At 47.2% G+C, this 19,315-nt stretch overlaps 1 protein-coding gene across 4 annotated transcripts in view; it reads right to left on the bottom strand.

The window, feature by feature from the left end:
- RPS6KC1 (ribosomal protein S6 kinase C1) overlaps positions 1-19,315 on the bottom strand; it is a 137,379-nt gene that overhangs the window by 56,828 nt on the left and 61,236 nt on the right. For 3 of the 4 annotated variants that reach the window (XM_084788482.1, XM_084788481.1, XM_084788483.1), the window contains 2 exons: positions 13,707-13,822; positions 7,514-7,606 (listed from right to left, as the gene is read on the bottom strand). In XM_084788482.1, coding sequence (XP_084644608.1) covers positions 7,514-7,606; positions 13,707-13,822 — 209 coding nt within the window. Of the gene's footprint in view, positions 1-4,523; positions 4,627-7,513; positions 7,607-13,706; positions 13,823-19,315 lie in introns of those variants that run through there. The other variant, XM_084788484.1, reaches the window with a different exon arrangement.

Raw genomic sequence — 19,315 nt, 5'->3', positions numbered from 1 at the left:
TCCATCTCTCCAGCCCCATAATCAAAATGTTAAAGTAACAACTGAAGTAATAACTATTAATCAGCAAATTATGAAAAACTGTTTTCTCCACATTTGGAAATTAAGACAGCCATATCAGCCAATTTAGAGCTGTGTGTGTGTGTGTATGTGTGTGTGTGTGTGAGAGAGAGAGAGAGAGAGAGAGAGAGAGAGAGAGAGAGAGAGAGAGAGATCCTAGTATATAATAACAAGCCTACAATAGGACTACTCAGAATTATCAACATAGACCACACCGCTTTGTTATGCTGTAAAACTACAAAGGAGCACAAAAAAGCCCCTGGCGATTAGCAAGACTCCTATCCCAGAGCACTGGAGGCAAATCATGAGACAGAGGAAAGACAGCATCATTCTGATCCAGCAGGCTGATATGTGGGCACTCAACCCCCAATCAGACATTAATATTCAACAAATCAATCCCACATAGATTTGTTGAATGTCACAAGACCAAATACAGAGAGAAGGCAACATGTGGGCAGGAGTTCAGAACACTGGCTGCTTTGCAGAGGATATGGGTTCAATTCCCAGCACATACACATACACATATATACGTGCATGTGCATACACAAGCGCACACACACACACACACACACACACACACGTGCGCATGCATGCACATACACACATACAGCAGCTCAGAATCATTTATAACTCTAATTCCATGGGATCTGGTGCCTACTTCTGATCTCTGTGGGCACAGAGGCCCGCACAGGCAAAACATTCATACCTAAAAATAAATACATCCAATTTTTTAATATGGATCAGAATTTCAGAAACAGAAGGGCCCAAACTACAAGATAGCCACGGCCTCACTAGCAACCTTTATCAGTAGTGAAGTCCACATTCTAATCCAGCGAATGGCAGATGCTGCTGGGGGAGATGAGAAGTCACTTCGCTCGGGTCACTAACAGGGCTAATACAAGCTGGGAGGTGGCAGAGTCCCCCAGGTCACTGACAGGGGCATGCTGATGTAAGCTGGGAGAAGGTAGGACACAGGGGCACTGCTTTTGACCTACTACCTGCAACTCTGAAAAAGTAGCAAGAGGAGGCGATTTTCCTCACCATATTCATCAAACAGAGGCAAACGGCGATGTGCCACTCAGTTATTTCCTTGGACACTTGATACTATTTTTAATTTCAGATTCTAACTGATGACACAGAAAAGCAACTGATTATGGTGCATTAGGTTTATATCCTGCAACCTTGATGTAACCATCAACTAGTCCTATAAGTTTGTCAATTCCTTCAGGTTTCAGTCATGTCACCCCAGGCAGACAGACCTTCCTCTGCAGTCTCTACACCACCGGTTTCCTCTTCTGTATTTGGAAGACATCATAGGGAACTGGCTCAGTGTACTCTGTAAATGCCAGATTGAACTCAACTCCACTTGGGCCAAGTGCTCGCTCTGGGCGGTGCTTAGTAAGTACTGACTCAATTTCCCCAGTGGGCAGATATGCACTTCCCCCATGGCCTGTTCCTTCCCTTGAGTGTAACTGGCAGCATCCTTTATGGATGTGGTGGCAGATTGCACACTGACTCGATGCATCACAGCTGGGCTGTCCACTGCACAAGATGGAGTGAGGTACTCTCTGATATCAAGTTCTTTCTCCCATAATTCTCTCTGCAGCCACTACAACTTAACACGGGGTGCATGGAGTCTCTGCAGCCACTACAACTTAACACAGACTACATGGGGTCTCTGCAGCCACTACAACTTAACACGGGGTGCATGGGGACTCTGCAGCCACTACAACTTAACACGGGGTACATGGGGTCTCTGCAGCCACTACAACTTAACACAGACTCCATGGGGTCTCTGCAGCCACTACAACTTAACATGGGTGCATGGGGTCTCTGCAGCCACTACAACTTAACACGGGGTACATGGGGTCTCTGCAGCCACTACAACTTAACACGGGGTACATGGGGTCTCTGCAGCCACTACAACTTAACATGGGGTGCATGGGGTCTCTGCAGCCACTACAACTTAACACAGACTACATGGGGTCTCTGCAGCCACTACAACTTAACACAGACTACATGGGGTCTCTGCAGCCACTACAACTTAACACGGGGTACATGGGGTCTCTGCAGCCACTACAACTTAACACAGGGTACATGGGGTCTCTGCAGCCACTACAACTTAACACGGGGTGCATGGGGTCTCTGCAGCCACTACAACTTAACACGGGGTGCATGGGGTCTCTGCAGCCACTACAACTTAACACGGAGTGCATGGGGTCTCTGCAGTCACTACAATTTCATCAGAATCTAGAGTTCCAAGTGCAAGTCCCTAAAAGCGGCGGCGTGCCTGCTGTTGGCCTCCTTTGTCTGTTATCCTATGTATCCTACACTGTCTTTTCTCTATGTGCATTTCTCTCCCGCACTCACTCCCATTGGGGAAGCAGTGTTTCTCCCGCTGTGCTGCTACTACAGTTGTAGTCCACGGTAAGGCAGCCTCGTGACTGGTCTCCACCTAGAGCCTGCAAGTGCACAACAGCACAGCTTCAGGACATCACAGTATCCCGCAGTACTCCACATGTACACATGCTTTAAATGCATATCCAACTACTGGCATGTATTTACTGTGTGTATGTGTACCAACAATATGTATGTGTGGAGGTCGTAAGATAACTCGCAGGAGTCAGTTCTCTCCTACCATGTCGGTCCCAGGGACTGAACTCTGATCTTCAGGCTTGGCTGCAAGTGTTTTTTCTCATGGACATTTTTTTTTAAATTTTTAAAAAGATGTATTTATTTATTAAGTATGCAGTGTTTTGCCTGTATGTGTGCCTGTATGCCAGAAGAGGGCACCAGACCTTAATATAGATGGTTGTGAATCACCATGTCATTGCTGGGAATTGAACTCAGGACCTTTGGAAGAACAGGCAGTTTCTTAACCTCTGAGCCATCTCTCCAGCTCAATTTTTAACATTTTAATTCCCTTTGAGACATCTTCAGCCCACGAACCAGTTCCTTGCAAATGTACAAGATGCCCCTGTGTTTGGAGTTCCCCGTTCCTAACCTTCAGGTTTTCCCAGTCTTGTTTTCAGGCCTGGGGTTGGGAGGGGTGCTGCATATATCCAGTTACATCCTGTTATTCGGTGACACCACTGGATCTAACTATGTCCTTGCTACTCTAGGAGTTACTGAGCATATCACAGCCTCGAACCTAATGGAGAGTCCAGGTCTATTAGTCTTAACTCAACAAGTTTTTACAACTGCCATGTTGGGTGTCTGTGTCCTTAGAACAGACACGGTGTCCTGGTGCTCTGTCATCACTCTGCAGTGCTCCTCTGTCTCCATAGCTCTGATCTGAAGACTCTTCATCCATTGCTAATGTAACCAGCCACTCCTGTTTCTCCTGATGAGTGTCTGCGTGTCTGGCATACTTTCACCTTAAACCTATCTATATCACTGTATCTGAAATGAATTCCTTACACACATCACAGAGTTGAGTTACATTTCTAATCCACTCTGATCATGTTGTCTTTAACCAATATAGATTATTCATATTTTGTGTAATTGATGATGTTTTGAACTTACATTTGTATGAGTTTTAAAGCTTGTTCTGAAGCTCTGTTGGTTTCTGCTTACTTGTATTTTACTATGAATTACTAGAATATTTTTAGACTCCCACTTTTGGCTGGAAGTGGTGGCCGCGCCCATAACCTCAGCACTCACGAGGCCAAGGTGAGAGGACCATAAGCTCAAGGTCACTCAGGCTGCATAGCAAGACTCTGTTCCCCACAATCTATATAGACAGTTCATCTACAGAGCTGTGAGTGACATCTCCAGTTATTGTAAGATGCACAGATGTAATAAATACACACGTGTAATAAATACACAGATGTAATACACACACTACAAGCACACTGGTGGCTCAGGTCGTCCCTGACCAAGTTGTGTGGCAGTTTCTCTCTCTCTTATGTTCTACACCCCCCTTATTTATAAAATGCCTTTAATGGTTTTTCTACGTACATTTGAAACTACACCAGGGCTAGAAAGATGGTTCAGCAGTTAAAGTCAAGGCTCACAACCAAAAGCCAGGAAGCTCCATCAGAGATCTTGCCACTCTGACCCCAACCCTCGGACACCCTCTAGGAAACAGGGAAGTGGGTCTGATGACCCCGCCTGTGCTAAGCCTCCGGCGTTTACCTCTCCCTTCTGTTGGAAAACCTGTTCCTTATGGCACGTTTGCCAGTGCCTCGGCCTTTCCGCCTTTCGCCTGATAATGCACACATTCCCCACCATTCCTTTTTCTTTTCTTTTTTTTTTTTAAGTGATGCAGGGTCCCACTATGTAGCCTTGGCTGACCTGGAGCTCGCCATGTAGACCAGGCTGGACTCAAGCTCAGAGATCCCCCTGCCTCTGCCTCAAGCACTGAGATTGAAGGTGAGAGCGACCACGCCTGCCTTCTCCCTTCACTCTTGAAAGGCTGGAGAGGATGCAGAGCACACGGGCTGGGGGGAGGTGGGGAGACATACCACATGCATTCACGTGTCACGCTTACAGCCAAAGCATGGCACATGCACAGGCCATGACGGGAGCTCCGGCTCGGCACCCTCCGGTTCTCCCGTTCTTCCTCTGCTACTGCACAAAAAGCATACATGTAAACACATGAGGGCTGGAAGGGATCTCAGGGTTGTCTAAATCTACCAAATGCTTAGCTCCCTCTACAGCACCCCACCCCCACCCCACCGACACCGTCCTCTCCGCGCCACTGCTGACGAGAAGCTCATAAGGCCTCAGATCTACTTGGTCTTTGGTCAAGAAAATAATCTTTGAAAGGTATTTCTAGCCAGGTGGTGGTGGTGCATGCCTTTAATCCCAGCACTCAAGAGACAGAGGCAGGTGGATCTCTGAGTTAGAAGCCAGCCTGGTCTACAGAGTGAGTCCCAGGATATCCAGGGCTACACAGAGAAACCTTGTCTCCAGAAAGGAGAGAGAGAGAGAGAGAGAGAGAGAGAGAGAGAGAGAGAGAGAGAGAGATATGAATGGATGGATGGACGGACGGATCTTTAGCCATGACTCTAATTCTCCCTGTGTGGCTTAAGCCTCTCTAGTTCTGGCTGTCTTCTGGGGAAAGGGGAGAAGAAGTGGGGTTCCACTTCATACTCTCCCCCTCACACTGAGCCCCAATACCCTGACTTGCCAACGTGCATTTGTTGTGTTAACATAGCCAATACCCCTCTTGCACTATATGTTTAAACAAGCGCAAGAGAGCTCCAGCCCTCAATTACCTGAAGCCTACACATGATTTAATAGGGAGAAAATGTCCCCTCTCTGCATCTGCTCGTCCTACAGTAAGACTCTGACGGCATTTCTACAGCAGGATAGGAACCTGCTCATCTGTAAGAGCCCTGGGGATTAAATTCCTTGTTGCATAAAGGATTTTACAATCCCAACTAAGAAACAGAAGATCATTCCCTTCTGTTGGAACACTAAGCCAACAAACACGGCGTGCCTATCCCTCTGGGGAGACACTCACTCTTAGCGACTTTGTAGAATGATTCTAGGAGCAGTCTCACATTATACCAGTAGGTGTCACTCTACGACATATTTTAAATTCTTTTCAATTCACTCTTTGAACACGGTGTGCCTAACAGAATTCTAGTTACAAAGAACAGGGGGAGAAGTAAAACAGCACAATGCTGTTCTCATCAAGTCTGCAAGTGTAGACACCAAGAAAAGATTGTTTTGTTTGCTTTCTAGATAGAGGTCATGACATTTATTTCCTAATGAAATTAAATACAAAACTTGTTAAGCCTATTAACAACTCAAGATAATTCACAAAGAGCAAATGAAAAAGAATCAGAGAAACTGCTGTTGCAGATCTACAATGTTGTACCAATGTTTTCTAGACTTGAATTTATTCAACACTTCTCTCCCAAACTCCAAGTTTCTAAAAATCTGAATGTAAGGCATTCCTTAGTTCAACAAAAGGAATTTACCTTGAACAACAGTGCAAGTTTTAAGCTCTGCCCTCTGTTTTACTAGCAGACACGATGTCATGGTCTGCTGAGCTGACTGATTCTCAGACACAGAGTTGCTTCTCACCTCTCAGAAAACGGCATCGGAGACACTGGTTAGTGGAGACAGACAGCAATGGGCTGCACCTCCACCATGAAAGCAGGGATTCCTCCCCTGTCTGTAACAGGCCGCTTGTGTCACTCTGAGGAGCTCCCAGCGATTACCAGAACCGTAGCATGACTTGAGGCTCAAAGCACAACAACAACAGAGTCCTAAGACACAAGCCTAAGAGCTAATCAGACAACACATGAAGGAAGGCGGCACGGCTGCACCACACCAAAGGCCCGGGCCCTGCATCTACTCCCTCACTGTCTGGTTCAGGCCACTCTCCAACAGGACGTTCTCATAAAGCAAAGGCTGCAGGCCAGTCACAGGGACACTGCAGACTGGGAACACAACACAGTCCTCCTGCACAGGGTTCTTTAAGCTCAGACTTCGCTCACACTGGTGCAGCTGAGGCCATGATACCTGTAAGACTAAAACGCCAAGAGCTTCATGCGAGCTCTGATTTCATGCTCTTTTCAGATGGCTTCACAGTGTGAGCGCTTGCCCAAGCAGCTCCATCCGCACTGCAGATGCTCAAGTGCAACATGGACTCACAGAGCACTTCAGAAGACCGGTGGCATTTGATAAGCGCAAACAAACAACACTAAGGCGTCTAGGAACACTGCTGAGTGGTCACGAGGTCAAGATTCATCTATGTCAACTTTAAACAACACAGCATTTTCTTTATGTTACAATGGTAGAATAAGCTAATGTTTCCAAAGCATACCACTGACAGGCTTGGTGCTGAGAAGCACTTGGCACGACTGACACGTCACTAAGCTCTGTGGCGGGGGCTGGGGTGTAAAGGGGCTCAATGAACGAAGCAGTTTTTGGAATCTACCAAGTTCAAGGTTAGTGCTCAGCACTCGTACAAGTCGACCATGTGACCTCCTGGCGAGTCACCCATGTTTTGTATCCCTGTCCCACCAAAACGCAAACAGTGGGATTGTAAGGAGGATTCCACAAACACCTTATATAGATGCGACTACGGGGTGTGAGCACACAGTAAGTGCTCATCAACGGCAGCTAACAGGAATTACATCTTCCTTCCTGACACTAAAGTGACTGTATCAGTTAAGGTGGAACAGCCACAAACGCACAAGTTTAATGGCACACAGTGCAGCTTTCTATCACCATCCTTGAGAAAATCAAAACCCCTTACTCAACGGAATGCCAACAAATGCACACCTTCTCCTTGGCACAGGTGCATTTTGCATGACCTTATGTAAATGGCTGAGATAAAAGCTTTCCCTCTGTTGCGTTGTTATTTTAAAGTGCAGATGCATTGGAGTCATTTCACCCTTTTGTTTCATATCCTTAGGATCCTAAGCTTCAAAGACAGAGTGTCAGCATGCAGTCGATTTATGACTGAACTCTTGAAGAGACACTGAAGAATTACCTTGTCAATCACCCCAAGGACTCTGAAGGCCTTCAGCTCCTCGGCAGGGCTCCTTAGGTTCCTGGGGGGCCTTGAACTTAGTGATCCCGGAGGCTAAGGGAAGATATCAAAGATCACAGATCAATCAGGGAGGCACTTGAAGGAAGACTGCCGACTGAAGCAAACGCAGGCCAAAGGAAACTAAATTTATCATAAATCAGAGACAGGAAAGATAAAAGGGAAAAGTTACTGTTTGTCTGCAATGTAAAATAAAAAAATCAAAATAAAGAAAATCAAAAAGAAAAAGCAAGACAGAAGCAGAAGTAAATAAGTTGCAGCACTGAAAACAGGTCTTAAAACAGAAAAATTAATGAGCTGATAGTGTTTTAGAGTTATCATAAAGATATCTAACAACCAGGTAATCGGGCAGAAGTCAATGACAGCCTTGAATTTACCGAGACAGACCAAATGTAATGTAGGAAGAAAACAAAGAAAAAGCCTTGAAACAATAGTCCCTTAGTGTTTCTTTATAAAATAAAGTAAACACTTAGATATTTAAATATATAACATATGTTTTAAAAAGAATTGGCAGATTCAAGTTTAACCAGAAAAATTACTAAACAATGGTGAAAAATGCCTAATCAACATAACCAGCAATTATTAGAACAGAGGTGGGGTGATTTATAAGAAAGAGATTTTCATCAAATAACTGAAAATCTGTGATGTGGAAAACAGTCTATCAACTACAAAAAGAGCAATGAACATGAGAAGAGTCTACTTGAGCAACTGTTAAAAACAGTCTTAACATCCAAAGTCTATGCCTGGTTTTTCCGGCCGTCAACTAAGTCCTAGGACAGGAAGGACTCAAAACACCTCCAGCTGATGTTTATGTCCAGAAAGCACTCCTGTAACTCCTCACAGGAGACAACCCTCATTATACAGGACAGACAGCCTTATCAACAAACCAGCTTAGAATACAGAGGGGACAGCATGGTGAGGGACTTACAGAGACCCTCCCCGTGCTGACAGGCACAGCCAGACAGAGCTCTTAAGAATTGCACCCTGGCCTCCTTGGGTGGATGGGGGGCGCAGCAGCTGAGGTGGTGGTTGGGCCAAGAGAAAGGTAGAGGAGGAAGCAGAGGGTAGGCAGCAAGGAGGTGCCTGGGGATAAGGTACTGGTTACAATGAGAAGGTTACCACCTAAAACGCTGTCTAAAGACAGCAATTCTCACTGCCTTCAAACAGTCTCCTCATCTCTGCCTGCAGCAAGCAAACGCTCAATGCAGACCACGCGAAGGCAGATGCTGGAGCTGAGAGGGGTTTGGTTTGGTGTGGATTGTGTAGGCAGGGTCTCACGCAACCTAGGCTGGCCCCAAACAGGCTTTGTGTCCAAGGTTGATCTTGAACTCCGAATCTTCATGCCTCTACCTCCCATATGCTAGGGTTATAGGTACGCATCACATCTGGCTAAGGCTTGGCGGGGAAGGGGGGGGGCGGGGAGGGGGGAGGGGCTGTCTGTCTGTCTGTCTGTCTACACATATGCACATGTGTATATATGTACAGGTACATGTGTTTGCACAAGCTTATTGAGGCCACAGGTCAACACTAAATGTCTTCTCCAATCATTCACCGTCTTATTCTTTAAGACAAGATCTCTCCCTGAGCCTGGAAGCCACTAATTGGCTACACTAGCTGGTGAGCCAGCTCTATGGATGCTGAGGTCTCTGTCCTTGCCTCCCCTGAGCTGGGACTCAACTTGTTACATGGGTGCTGGGATCTAAGGTCCCCATGCCTTATCAACCGAACCATCCTTAGGCTTAGTTTCTATTTTTAGAGACCCTTTAACTTGAGAAAATATCTCATTTGCACCAGACAATAATAATTTTTTTAAATGATATAATTTAGATTTCTTAGATATGTCTCAACAAATGTCATTTGATGTCACATTTTATTAGGAACCAAAGTAGATGTCAGAACACAGATGCTTCCTTAAAAGCTTAAGACCTAAGGAAGATGTTTAAGACATACAGACCCTGTATCAGGACATCAGTGTTTCACAGGGGGACAGTTACAAAACAGTCCTTTCTATAAGTCTTACACTGTACCACTTCATCTGTATCCACCCACCACCACAGTGAGTGGTGCTCACAGGAAGCTGCTCTAATGACCCCACTATACTCACTGAGTGTGGTGCTCACAGGAAGCTGTTCTAATGACCCCACTTTCCTCACTGAGTGTGGTGCTCACAGGAAGCTGCTCTAATGACCCCCACTTTACTCACTGAGTGTGGTGCTCACAGGAAGCTGCTCTAATGACCCCACTATACTCACTGAGTGTGGTCCTCACAGGAAGCTGTTCTAATGACCCCACTTTCCTCACTGAGTGTGGTGCTCACAGGAAGCTGCTCTAATGACCCCCACTTTCCTCACTGAGTGTGGTGCTCACAGGAAGCTGCTCTAATGACCCCCACTTTCCTCACTGAGTGTGGTGCTCACAGGAAGCTTCTCTAATGACCCCCACTTTCCTCACTGAGTGTGGTGCTCACAGGAAGCTGCTCTAATGACCCCACTTTCCTCACTGAGTGTGGTGCTCACAGGAAGATGCTCTAATGACCCCACTTTCCTCACTGAGTGTGGTGCTCACAGGAAGCTGCTCTAATGACCCCACTTTACTCACTGAGTGTGGTCCTCACAGGAAGATGCTCTAATGACCCCACTTTCCTCACTGAGTGTGGTGCTCACAGGAAGATGCTCTAATGACCCCCCATTTTACTCCTATGTAAGGGGAAACTCAGAATGATGAATGGCTTCCATCTCCATCACAAAGGCAGACCTCAGCTCCCGCCTACTGCAGTCAATCTACTTAGCACGCATACACACACACACACACACACACACACACACACACACACACACACACGGAAGACCCACTTATAATTTTAACAAAAGAGTTACCAAGGTAAAGTGTTTTATTCATTACACTTGATGTTTAATACACTAAACGCCACAACAAAGTGCCCCTAGGTCCTCCTCACACTTCAGCCGCTGCTCCCTGGCCTCTCAGATTCCAGAGAAAGACTGTTTGCTCTACTCTCCCAACAGCAAAGAACAAACTACAGAAACCTCTACTGCACCGCTCTGTGCATGGCAACAGACGAGACAGTGTGGTGCAGACTGTGGCTACCATCCAGTGCCCTTGTGTTGATGGCTCAGTCACAGCTCAGTAGTCTTCAAAAGTGAGGCCTCTGGGAGGTAACTGGGTCTTGAAGGTGCTGGCCTCATGAACAAATCCACTTATGTATTCATTCATAGCTTAAAAGACTTTGGGGTGGTGTGTTAATTGGGTTTAGGAAATGGGCCTAAGTGGAGAAAAGTAGATCACTGGAGACTTGCCTCGCACACCTATGCTATCCCATAAGCCCTAAGTCATAGACCAGAAACAGCCGAACCAAGGACCCCTGTCTGAAGCCACAAGCTAAAACAAGTGCTCCCACCTTCTCCACAGCAGTGACACAATCAGCAAGAGGCATGATGGTCTGCTTCAGTGACGGAAGCCCTCAGAGTGGAGGGCAGCAAAACAAAGTCCATACTCAGGACGCTTTCCATAGCCCTTGAATGCCAACACCTACACACTGTCCTCTTCCGAGTGAGGAGAACAGGCGTCTGTATGAGAAACCATAAAGCTGTGAGTTGGGTGCTGATGGGAACACCAGCAACTTGGTGCTGACAAGAACAGCCAAGGCAACAGACACAAAACTTCTCTTTAGTCTTTCAACCACTTTACAAGCTTAGAATCAAAGATAGAGCACACACAGATTATGAAATAAAGGTATCATTTTAAAACCTTATTTTGTTGGCTTCTGTGAAAAAGAGAGTCGGTTTTCTTTGAGGTGTGGCCCTGATAAGTCTATCACCCCTCACTGCGTAGCCCACAACCCTGAGTACATGGCAGCACACCTTGGACTTGGGGGTCAGAAAGAAGGATACAAAGTTAGAAGGGGTGGGAGGGAAAGTGAGGAGTGGATCTGGGAGAAGTAAAGAATGAATATGATCAAAATATATTGTTTGTACATATGAAATACTCAGAGAATAAAATTCTTTAAAATCTTTTATTTCTTATATGTAGCAGCATTTAACTTATATATAACTGCACACATCTATTCCTGTCTCAGACAGCAAAAGGAGACATAAATTCACAGAATATTCTCAAAGCAAAGGCCTAGGCAGAGGGAGCAGTCACTGCCCAAGACAGGAAGATGGGGACCAGCAACAATGCCAAATCCCCACGGGCTTCCTTTATCTACTGAAACAATTTCGAAGAGGTGTTTGCACAAGAATTCACTAGAGAAGCCATGCCTGCTCTGCACAGTACAGGAGAGAAGGGACAGAGTCACTCCCAATTCTCACCCTGTGGCTGCAATTCAGGTGCAAAAACGCCTAAAGAAGAAATAATCTCAAGAAAATAACCAAGCCTGCTCCTGGCCAATGTGGAGACAGGCTTCCCAGAAAAACACACAAATGGGAAAAGAAAGCAGATGTTTACCATAAAGAAAAATGCCGTATCACCGCTCCAGCTGCTCTCATCCAGAACAGAGCCCTTCAGGAACAACTCCCCACTAACATGCCAGCTCTGGGCTGTCTAAGCTCTGTCTCCTGAGCCCTGATCAGCCGTCTGTAAGGCTGCAGGAGGGGCAGCTGTGTCACGCTCTGTGCAGCTCCCACGCGTGTCTGGCTGGATGCTGCACATGAGGTCTTAAAAGGCACCTGATGGTTATGTAGCCTCATACAATCAGCTTCCTCTCTAGACCACAGCTTTATTTCACTTCAAGGTATGCTTAAAGTGAGAGTCTGACTCACCAACATAGACATGTAGTCTCCAGATCAGGAACTACCCAGAAGGCCTTGGGTTTGTTTATATGATTCCAAATATGTCATAGTATGTACAGAACGTTACAAACCATTACAATCAGTGTGGCTTAATAAAGTAAATCTTACAAAAATAAATTATGACTCCATGGAAAGCCAGCAGAATATTGATCAGGGATGCATAGGAGGGATAGAAGGCAGCATAGGCAGCATTCAAAACGACTACTGAGGGCTATCTTAAGACTTGGAACCTCAGGATGCTCAAGAGCTGAGACTCGGAGGCTCGGGATGCACAAGAGCTGAGACTCGGAGCCTCAGGATGCACAAGAGCTGAGACTCGGAGCCTCGGGATGCACAAGAGCTGAGACTCGGAGCCTCGGGATGCACAAGAGCTGTGGCTTGGAGCCTCGGGATGCACAAGAGCTGAGACTCGGAGCCTCAGGATGCACAAGAGCTGTGGCTCGGAGCCTCAGGATGCACAAGAGCTAAGACTCGGAGCCTCGGGATGCACAAGAGCTGTGGCTCGGAGCCTCGGGATGCACAAGAGCTGAGACTCAGAGGCTCGTGATGCACAAGAGCTGAGACTCGGAGCCTCGGGATGCACAAGAGCTGTGGCTCGGAGCCTCAGGATGCACAAGAGCTGAGACTCGGAGCCTTGGGATGCACATGAGCTGAGACTTGGAGCCTCGGGATGCACAAGAGCTGATTCTTGGAGCCTCGGGATGCACAAGAGCTGTGGCTTCCAAAGCATAGAGCATCTCACAGATGGGGAGATTGGGATCATAGGGAGTGTGATGGTTCTATGTGCATCGTCAACCTGGTTTGGAATCACCTAGGAGACACACATACAGGCATGCCTGTAAGGATGTTTCCAGAGAGGTTTAACTGAGGTAGGAAGGCCCACACTGGATGTGGGCAGCATCACACCATGGGCTCAGGCCCAGAACCAAATAAAAAGAGGAACAGAAGAAAGCTCAGAGAGCCAGCACTCACCCTCTGCCTCCTGCTCCACTTGGATGTGAGCAAGCTAAGAGCGGCTTCTGCTTCCGCACCCCCTCCCCACCGTGACCACCTGGCAAGCTGCTCACACATGAGCCAGACTCGTTCTTCCTTCCTTACATTCTGTCCTTATCTGCCCAGGGCAGAGACAAAGGCAAACACAAGGTGTGAGGAAAGCAACTTGCTTTTACTCTAATCTTGTGCCTTCCTTTCTGACAATAACTAAAGAAAATTACAGAAAAATTCCAAAGACTAAAATTCTCAAATATTCTGATTATAAATAAAGCTAAAAAGACAGCAACAAAAACAAAAACAGGCTAAAGAACACAGAGAGCCAGCTCCCAGCATACCTGTGCTCCAGGGTGGAGCTGAGGCGGGGCCCGAAGGCTGGAGATGCTTTCTGCACGTAGGAGGTACTCTGCTGTTCTTCTCTTCACAGCCTCTCGGCGCGTGGGGCTTGACTCTCCTGAGAGGACAAAGCAAAAGTCTGGCCTTATAGGAGGCAATTTACTTCTTATTACCCAATTCACTGCTTCTTTCACATCTGTAACTGTGAAGAACAGAGAGTCGAACTTGAAAATGGCTTCACCCTGACCCCCAAAGGTTTAGTTGCCCACAGCTGACAGGCTGCTCCCTGAATATGCACTGAGACCCAGCATATGAAGGAGTGCCACTGTACACGAAAGTGTGTAGAGCGCTCTGGAGAGCCCTGGTTCAGGAGGTTCAATTCCCAAATCAAAACTACAAGCAAACATAACGGCTGCTCAGTAAACGGCAACCTGGGGCTGGCAGGCCACGGGCTATGCAAACATCCAGTCAAACTCAAGAATAAAACCACTTCGGGTAATTCCAAATTAAAATTACAGTGAGTTGCGTAAGCTTCATGGGTGTTTCATTAGCAACCAGTTGTCACACATCTTACACAGGAAAGCAAAAATATGCCTGAAATCCTGACATTATAAAATTACATAGGTCTTTTAATACATCTGGGTCTCTGTTTCCTAAAAACAGCTCTAAATTCTCAAGACCTAAAAGCTTATCAAGTGTTGGGCTCTCTCCTCTCTAGAATGGAATGCCGTGTGTGACTAAGAAGCACCATTTCATTCAAGGATGGATAAAAGATCATGTGTTCCGTGTGTGCGTGTGTGTGTGTGTGTGTGTGTGTGTGTGTGCGCGCGCGCGCGTGCGCACATATGTGTTTAGGGTTGACTATTCGGGATTAGATAACTACACTGGGGGGCTTTCCCTGAGGAAAACTCCCTCTCTCAGTAGTCACTCATCTGGTGGTGGGGATTTCCCTCATCCATGTTGGGATGTCAACTGGGCTGTCACTGTGCAGGTCTTGTGACCTTAGGTGACCATACTCTTGAGATTCCATACTCTTGACGCTTCTCTGTCATATACAGAAGACACCATCTACTAACAGAGTCCCTGGTCCTCTGGCTCAATCTTTCTGCCCTCTCTCTCACAATTTTCCTACATATACACACCAAAAATGGTGTAAGAAAAATGCCACATGCCTTCGAGCTGATGTCACACACAAACAACGCTGTCTTGGACCGTGATGCCCATCACCCACCCGCTCTTCATATTCTAGGTACTATTCATCAAGCTCAACTTAAACCTCTGTTTAGATCTTGGGCTCACCTTGGGCTTGACCCCGTTTGTTAGGCTTCAAACTTGGCTCTATCTAAAGTAGTAAGCTTGTCTCACACACTCACCTGAAATTCACAAGAGGTATGGAAGACTCGGCTACAGCCATATACAGCTCCAATCTTATTTTGTTATCAAATCACTGTTTTTTAAACTTTTGGCCTTTCTGTCACTTTCTAGGCAGTCTCCATAGTAACAGAGAAACAAGGACTGCAAGCCAGTGCTAAAATGGATTCCCGCTGCTGATAGTGGGCCACTTCCATGGAAACTAACAAGCATGGGAGGAAGCCTGGGAGGCTTCAGAATGTACCTTCCACATACAGATTCTGTGATTTCCCACATTTGTCCCCTTCAAAGGCCATGGTGGCTGACAAACAGCATGCAACCCGCCCTTGAGAGGGCTGCTGCCCAGGCCCTATGCAGTGGACTAACACAAGGCTAAAGCCGCAGATCTCCACAGTGGCTCTAACTCATCATATTGCTCACAGACATGCTTCAGACAGACAGGCATTCTCATTAGGCTTTGCCACTCAAAGGAGAAAGACTTCACTGTCCAAGCCTGATGGTTAATCTAGCTGTCAAACTGACTGGGTTGGCTTTTAAACACCTAGAAAGCTGATGAGAAGATTTCTGGATGTCTGCAAAGGTGTTTCCAGAGATGACTGGCACGTAGGGCAGAGAGCTGAGATGGGGAAGAGCTGCCCTGAATAGATGGGGGCGGGGGCGGAGGCTGAAAGCAGAAGGGGCTTGCTTGAACAGCTCCGTCCTTCCTCAGCAGAGGGAGCTCCCAGCCTCTAGAGCCTCCAGCCTGCACTCCCAGCAACTCACGCAGGACTCCCAAGCAAAGGCCTCCGAGCCATCTGGTTTACTGGACTGGGTGGCTGCTGTTTCCCAGGCTCTGCAGCCTGAAGGCAGCACTGTGCATGCTCAGACTCTGGAGGCAGAGCTCATAGTGACACACGCCGCCTGTTGGCTTTCGAGGGCTGCTGGAGGACCATGATACACACGACCATTGTCCTGTCCACAACTTCAAGTGTCTCTTCAAAGCTGAGATAAATACAAAAGGAAAAATCAAAACTTGCACTTCCTGGACGCCAACCCTGCTGTTCACAGAGCACGTGTTCTCCGCATGCTAGGCTATGGGAACACAAAACTATGTGAGAAGCATGGCCACCGGGCACCTCTTCACTGAATCACACGCTCATTATAAAAAAGTTTATTTCTTGCTCAAACACTAAGATCGGCAAGTAATAAATGGAACCTCACAAAACTTTCTTCTGTCAATAGGATAAAGTGTCAGCCTACAGACTGGGAAAAGATCTTCACCAACCCTACATCTGCCAAAGGAAAGAGAACTCAATAAATAGCAACAAACCAAATAACCCAATTAAAAAATAGGGTACAGAACTAAACGGAGAATTCTCAACAGAGGAATCTCTAATGGCTAAGAAGAACATAAAGAAATGTTCTACATCCTTGTCATCAGGGAATGCAAATCAAAATGACTCTGAGATTCCATCTTATACCTGTCAGCATGGCTAAGATCAAAAACTCAAGAGATGGCACATGATGGCAAGGATGTGGAGCAAGGTTGCACTCCCATTGCAGGTGGGGTTGCAAACTTGTACAACCACTTTGGAGATCAATCTGGTGCTTTCTCAGAAAACTGGAAACAACCTAGATGTCCCTCAACTGAAGAATGGATAAAGAAACTGTGGTACATTTACACAGTGGAATACTACTCAGCTATTTAAAACAAGGAAATCATGAATTTTGCAGGCAAGTAGATTGAACTAGAAAAGATCATCCTGAGTGAGCTAACCCAGACCCAGAAAGACACTCATGGTGTGTACTTATTTATAAGCGGATATTAGCCGTATAGTACAGGATAAACATACTACAATCCACAGACCCAAAGCAGGGTCTGAGGGGAGACACTTGAGTCTCACTGAGCAGGGGAAATAGAATAGACATGGGGATGGAGTCGACAGAGGGTGGGGCCTGAGTGACGGGTGGGCGGGGACGGGAACAGGAGGGCTGCGATGGTGGCAGGACAGAGGGATCAAGTACTGAGAGCCAGAAGTGGATTGGGAGGCATCTCTGGGACAAGCTACAAACCCAGGGCAAGAGAAGCTCCCAGGAGCCTAGGAGGGCGGCCCTAGCTAAGACTCCCCAGCAATGTGATGTGGAGCCTCAGTAGGCCATCTCCTATAACCAGCAAGACTTCCAATGGGGGGATTGGGACACCAACCCAGGCACAAAACCTTAGACCCAAATTCACCCTGCCCACAAGGTGTGCAGGTGTAAAAGAAGGAGCAGAATTTGAGGGAAGGGCCAGCCAATGACACGACAGGGAGCCCGCCCCCCACACTATTAATGATATTCTGCTACGACTGCAGACGGGAACCTAGCATAACTCCTCGGAGAGGCTTCACCCAGCACCTGATGGAAACAGATGCAGAGACCCAGAGTCAAGCATTAAGTGGAGCTTGGGGAATCCCGTGGAAAAGGGCGGGGGAGATTGAGGGAGCCAGGGAGGTAAAGGGGACCACAAGAAAACCTACAGAATCAACTAACCTGGAGCCACAGGTGCTCAGAGACTGAACTACCAACCGGACAGCATGCATGGGACGGACTTGGCCCTCTGCACACACGTAAGAATTGCGTAGCTGGGTAGATACGTGGGACCCCAGTTGCCAGAGCAGGAGCTCTGTACCCTAACTTGTCTTGTCTAGTGGCTTCAACAGAAGAAGATGTGCCTAGTCTTACTGCAACTCGACATGCCAAGGCTGGCTGGCGTCCATGGGAGGCCTCCCCTTTTCTGAGGAGACTAGGAAGGGGGTGGGGGAGGGGAGAGGGAAGGACTGGGAGGAGACAGGGAGGGGAAGCTGTGATCAAGATGTAAAGTAATAAACAAAAAAAAATAGGGAAAGGGGTTATTTCTTCTCTTTCATAACTAAAAATACGAGCTCAGGATAAGAAATGTTTTCTTGGTTACAGAGGTAACATGAGACTCTACGCCCAAGCCAGGTCTGTTACAGTTTGGGGGGGAGGGGTGCTCCAAAGGCCTAAATGCTAAAGCAGGGCCCCAGCTGCTGAGTGCAGTGGCTGGCATGTTCCCGAGGCTCTGCAGACTACAGATGGATTTACCATGTGACTGCACTGCTGAGAAGTGACAGAAACTTCCAGAAGTGAGGTCTAATTGGAGCAAACAGGTCACTGGGCTGGTGTTCTTGGGGGCTCATCTTGTCCCTAGTGGATGTGAGGTGAGCTGCCCTGTCAAGGCTCCCAAGTCACTGCTCTTCCAACCTCAGACCCAAAATTTGGGTCCAGCCCACCTTGGACGACAGGCCTGACACTCTGAGCCACTTGTCCCTCAGTGGTATCTGGCACAGAAGGGGAAAGGAAGTGAACTTGAAAATTGACTGTCCTGCTTGGGTAAAACAAGAGGAAAAAGTGTGAGTAAGCAACAAAGAACGATAAGCTTGAGGTGTGCAGGATCTCACAGCAGGGTGGGGTCAGGACTGCGGGTGCCAGGCGCAGACATCAGAGCTCACAGCTACATCCTCACTGGGAAAGGAACACAGAAGGAATACAGGAGAACCTAGTCCAGATGCTGCATTATTTATTACACACACACACACACACACACCTACATTTCGATATAATTGTAAAAAGCTGTCATAACAGCTTGAAGCGAACCATCATCTTTCACATGCCTTGGTTACCTCAGAATTTACTTGGGAGGCAGAGTCTTTCCTCCTCAGTGTGCCTAAGAGCAAAGGGCATACTAAGTCACCTGGAGATGAAGGCCAGTTTCACACTGCATCAGAAGCAGCTCTTTCGCTCCACTCTCCTCAGCCACCTCCACTCTCAACAAGAGGAGCTCTGACTGCAGGACTGGCCAGCTCAGACCTCTCAGAAGACAGGCCCTGGATGTGTACCTCCTGGCGTTGCCTGAGACTTTCAGGGAGCGTTAGCCAAATGTTCACCACACGCACAGAACGTCACCGCACACAAGGCCCTCCTGAGCACATCCCACTCATGAGCTCTCCTCCTCTGCCCCGGCAGGGCCCGCACAGCTGCCTCATGCTTCCCTGGGCCTTATCACTCTAGCAAGGACATCAGACCAATCTCTGCACTGCCGTGAGTTTTGTTTGTCGCTTTTTCTTTGCTTTTTCTTTTGTTTTTGTTTTACAACTGGGTCACATAAAAGAATGCTCCTATTTAAGATGGCCTTGGTGGCTACAGTTTTTAAGTGATGATTGCCTGAATTTAATGATGCTTTGTTCTTCGCAGGTATAGC

Source organism: Acomys minous, assembly GCF_964271855.1.
Source record: "Acomys minous genome assembly, chromosome: 1".
NCBI lineage: Eukaryota > Metazoa > Chordata > Mammalia > Rodentia > Muridae > Acomys > Acomys minous.
This window is presented reverse-complemented; position numbering and strand designations above follow the sequence as displayed.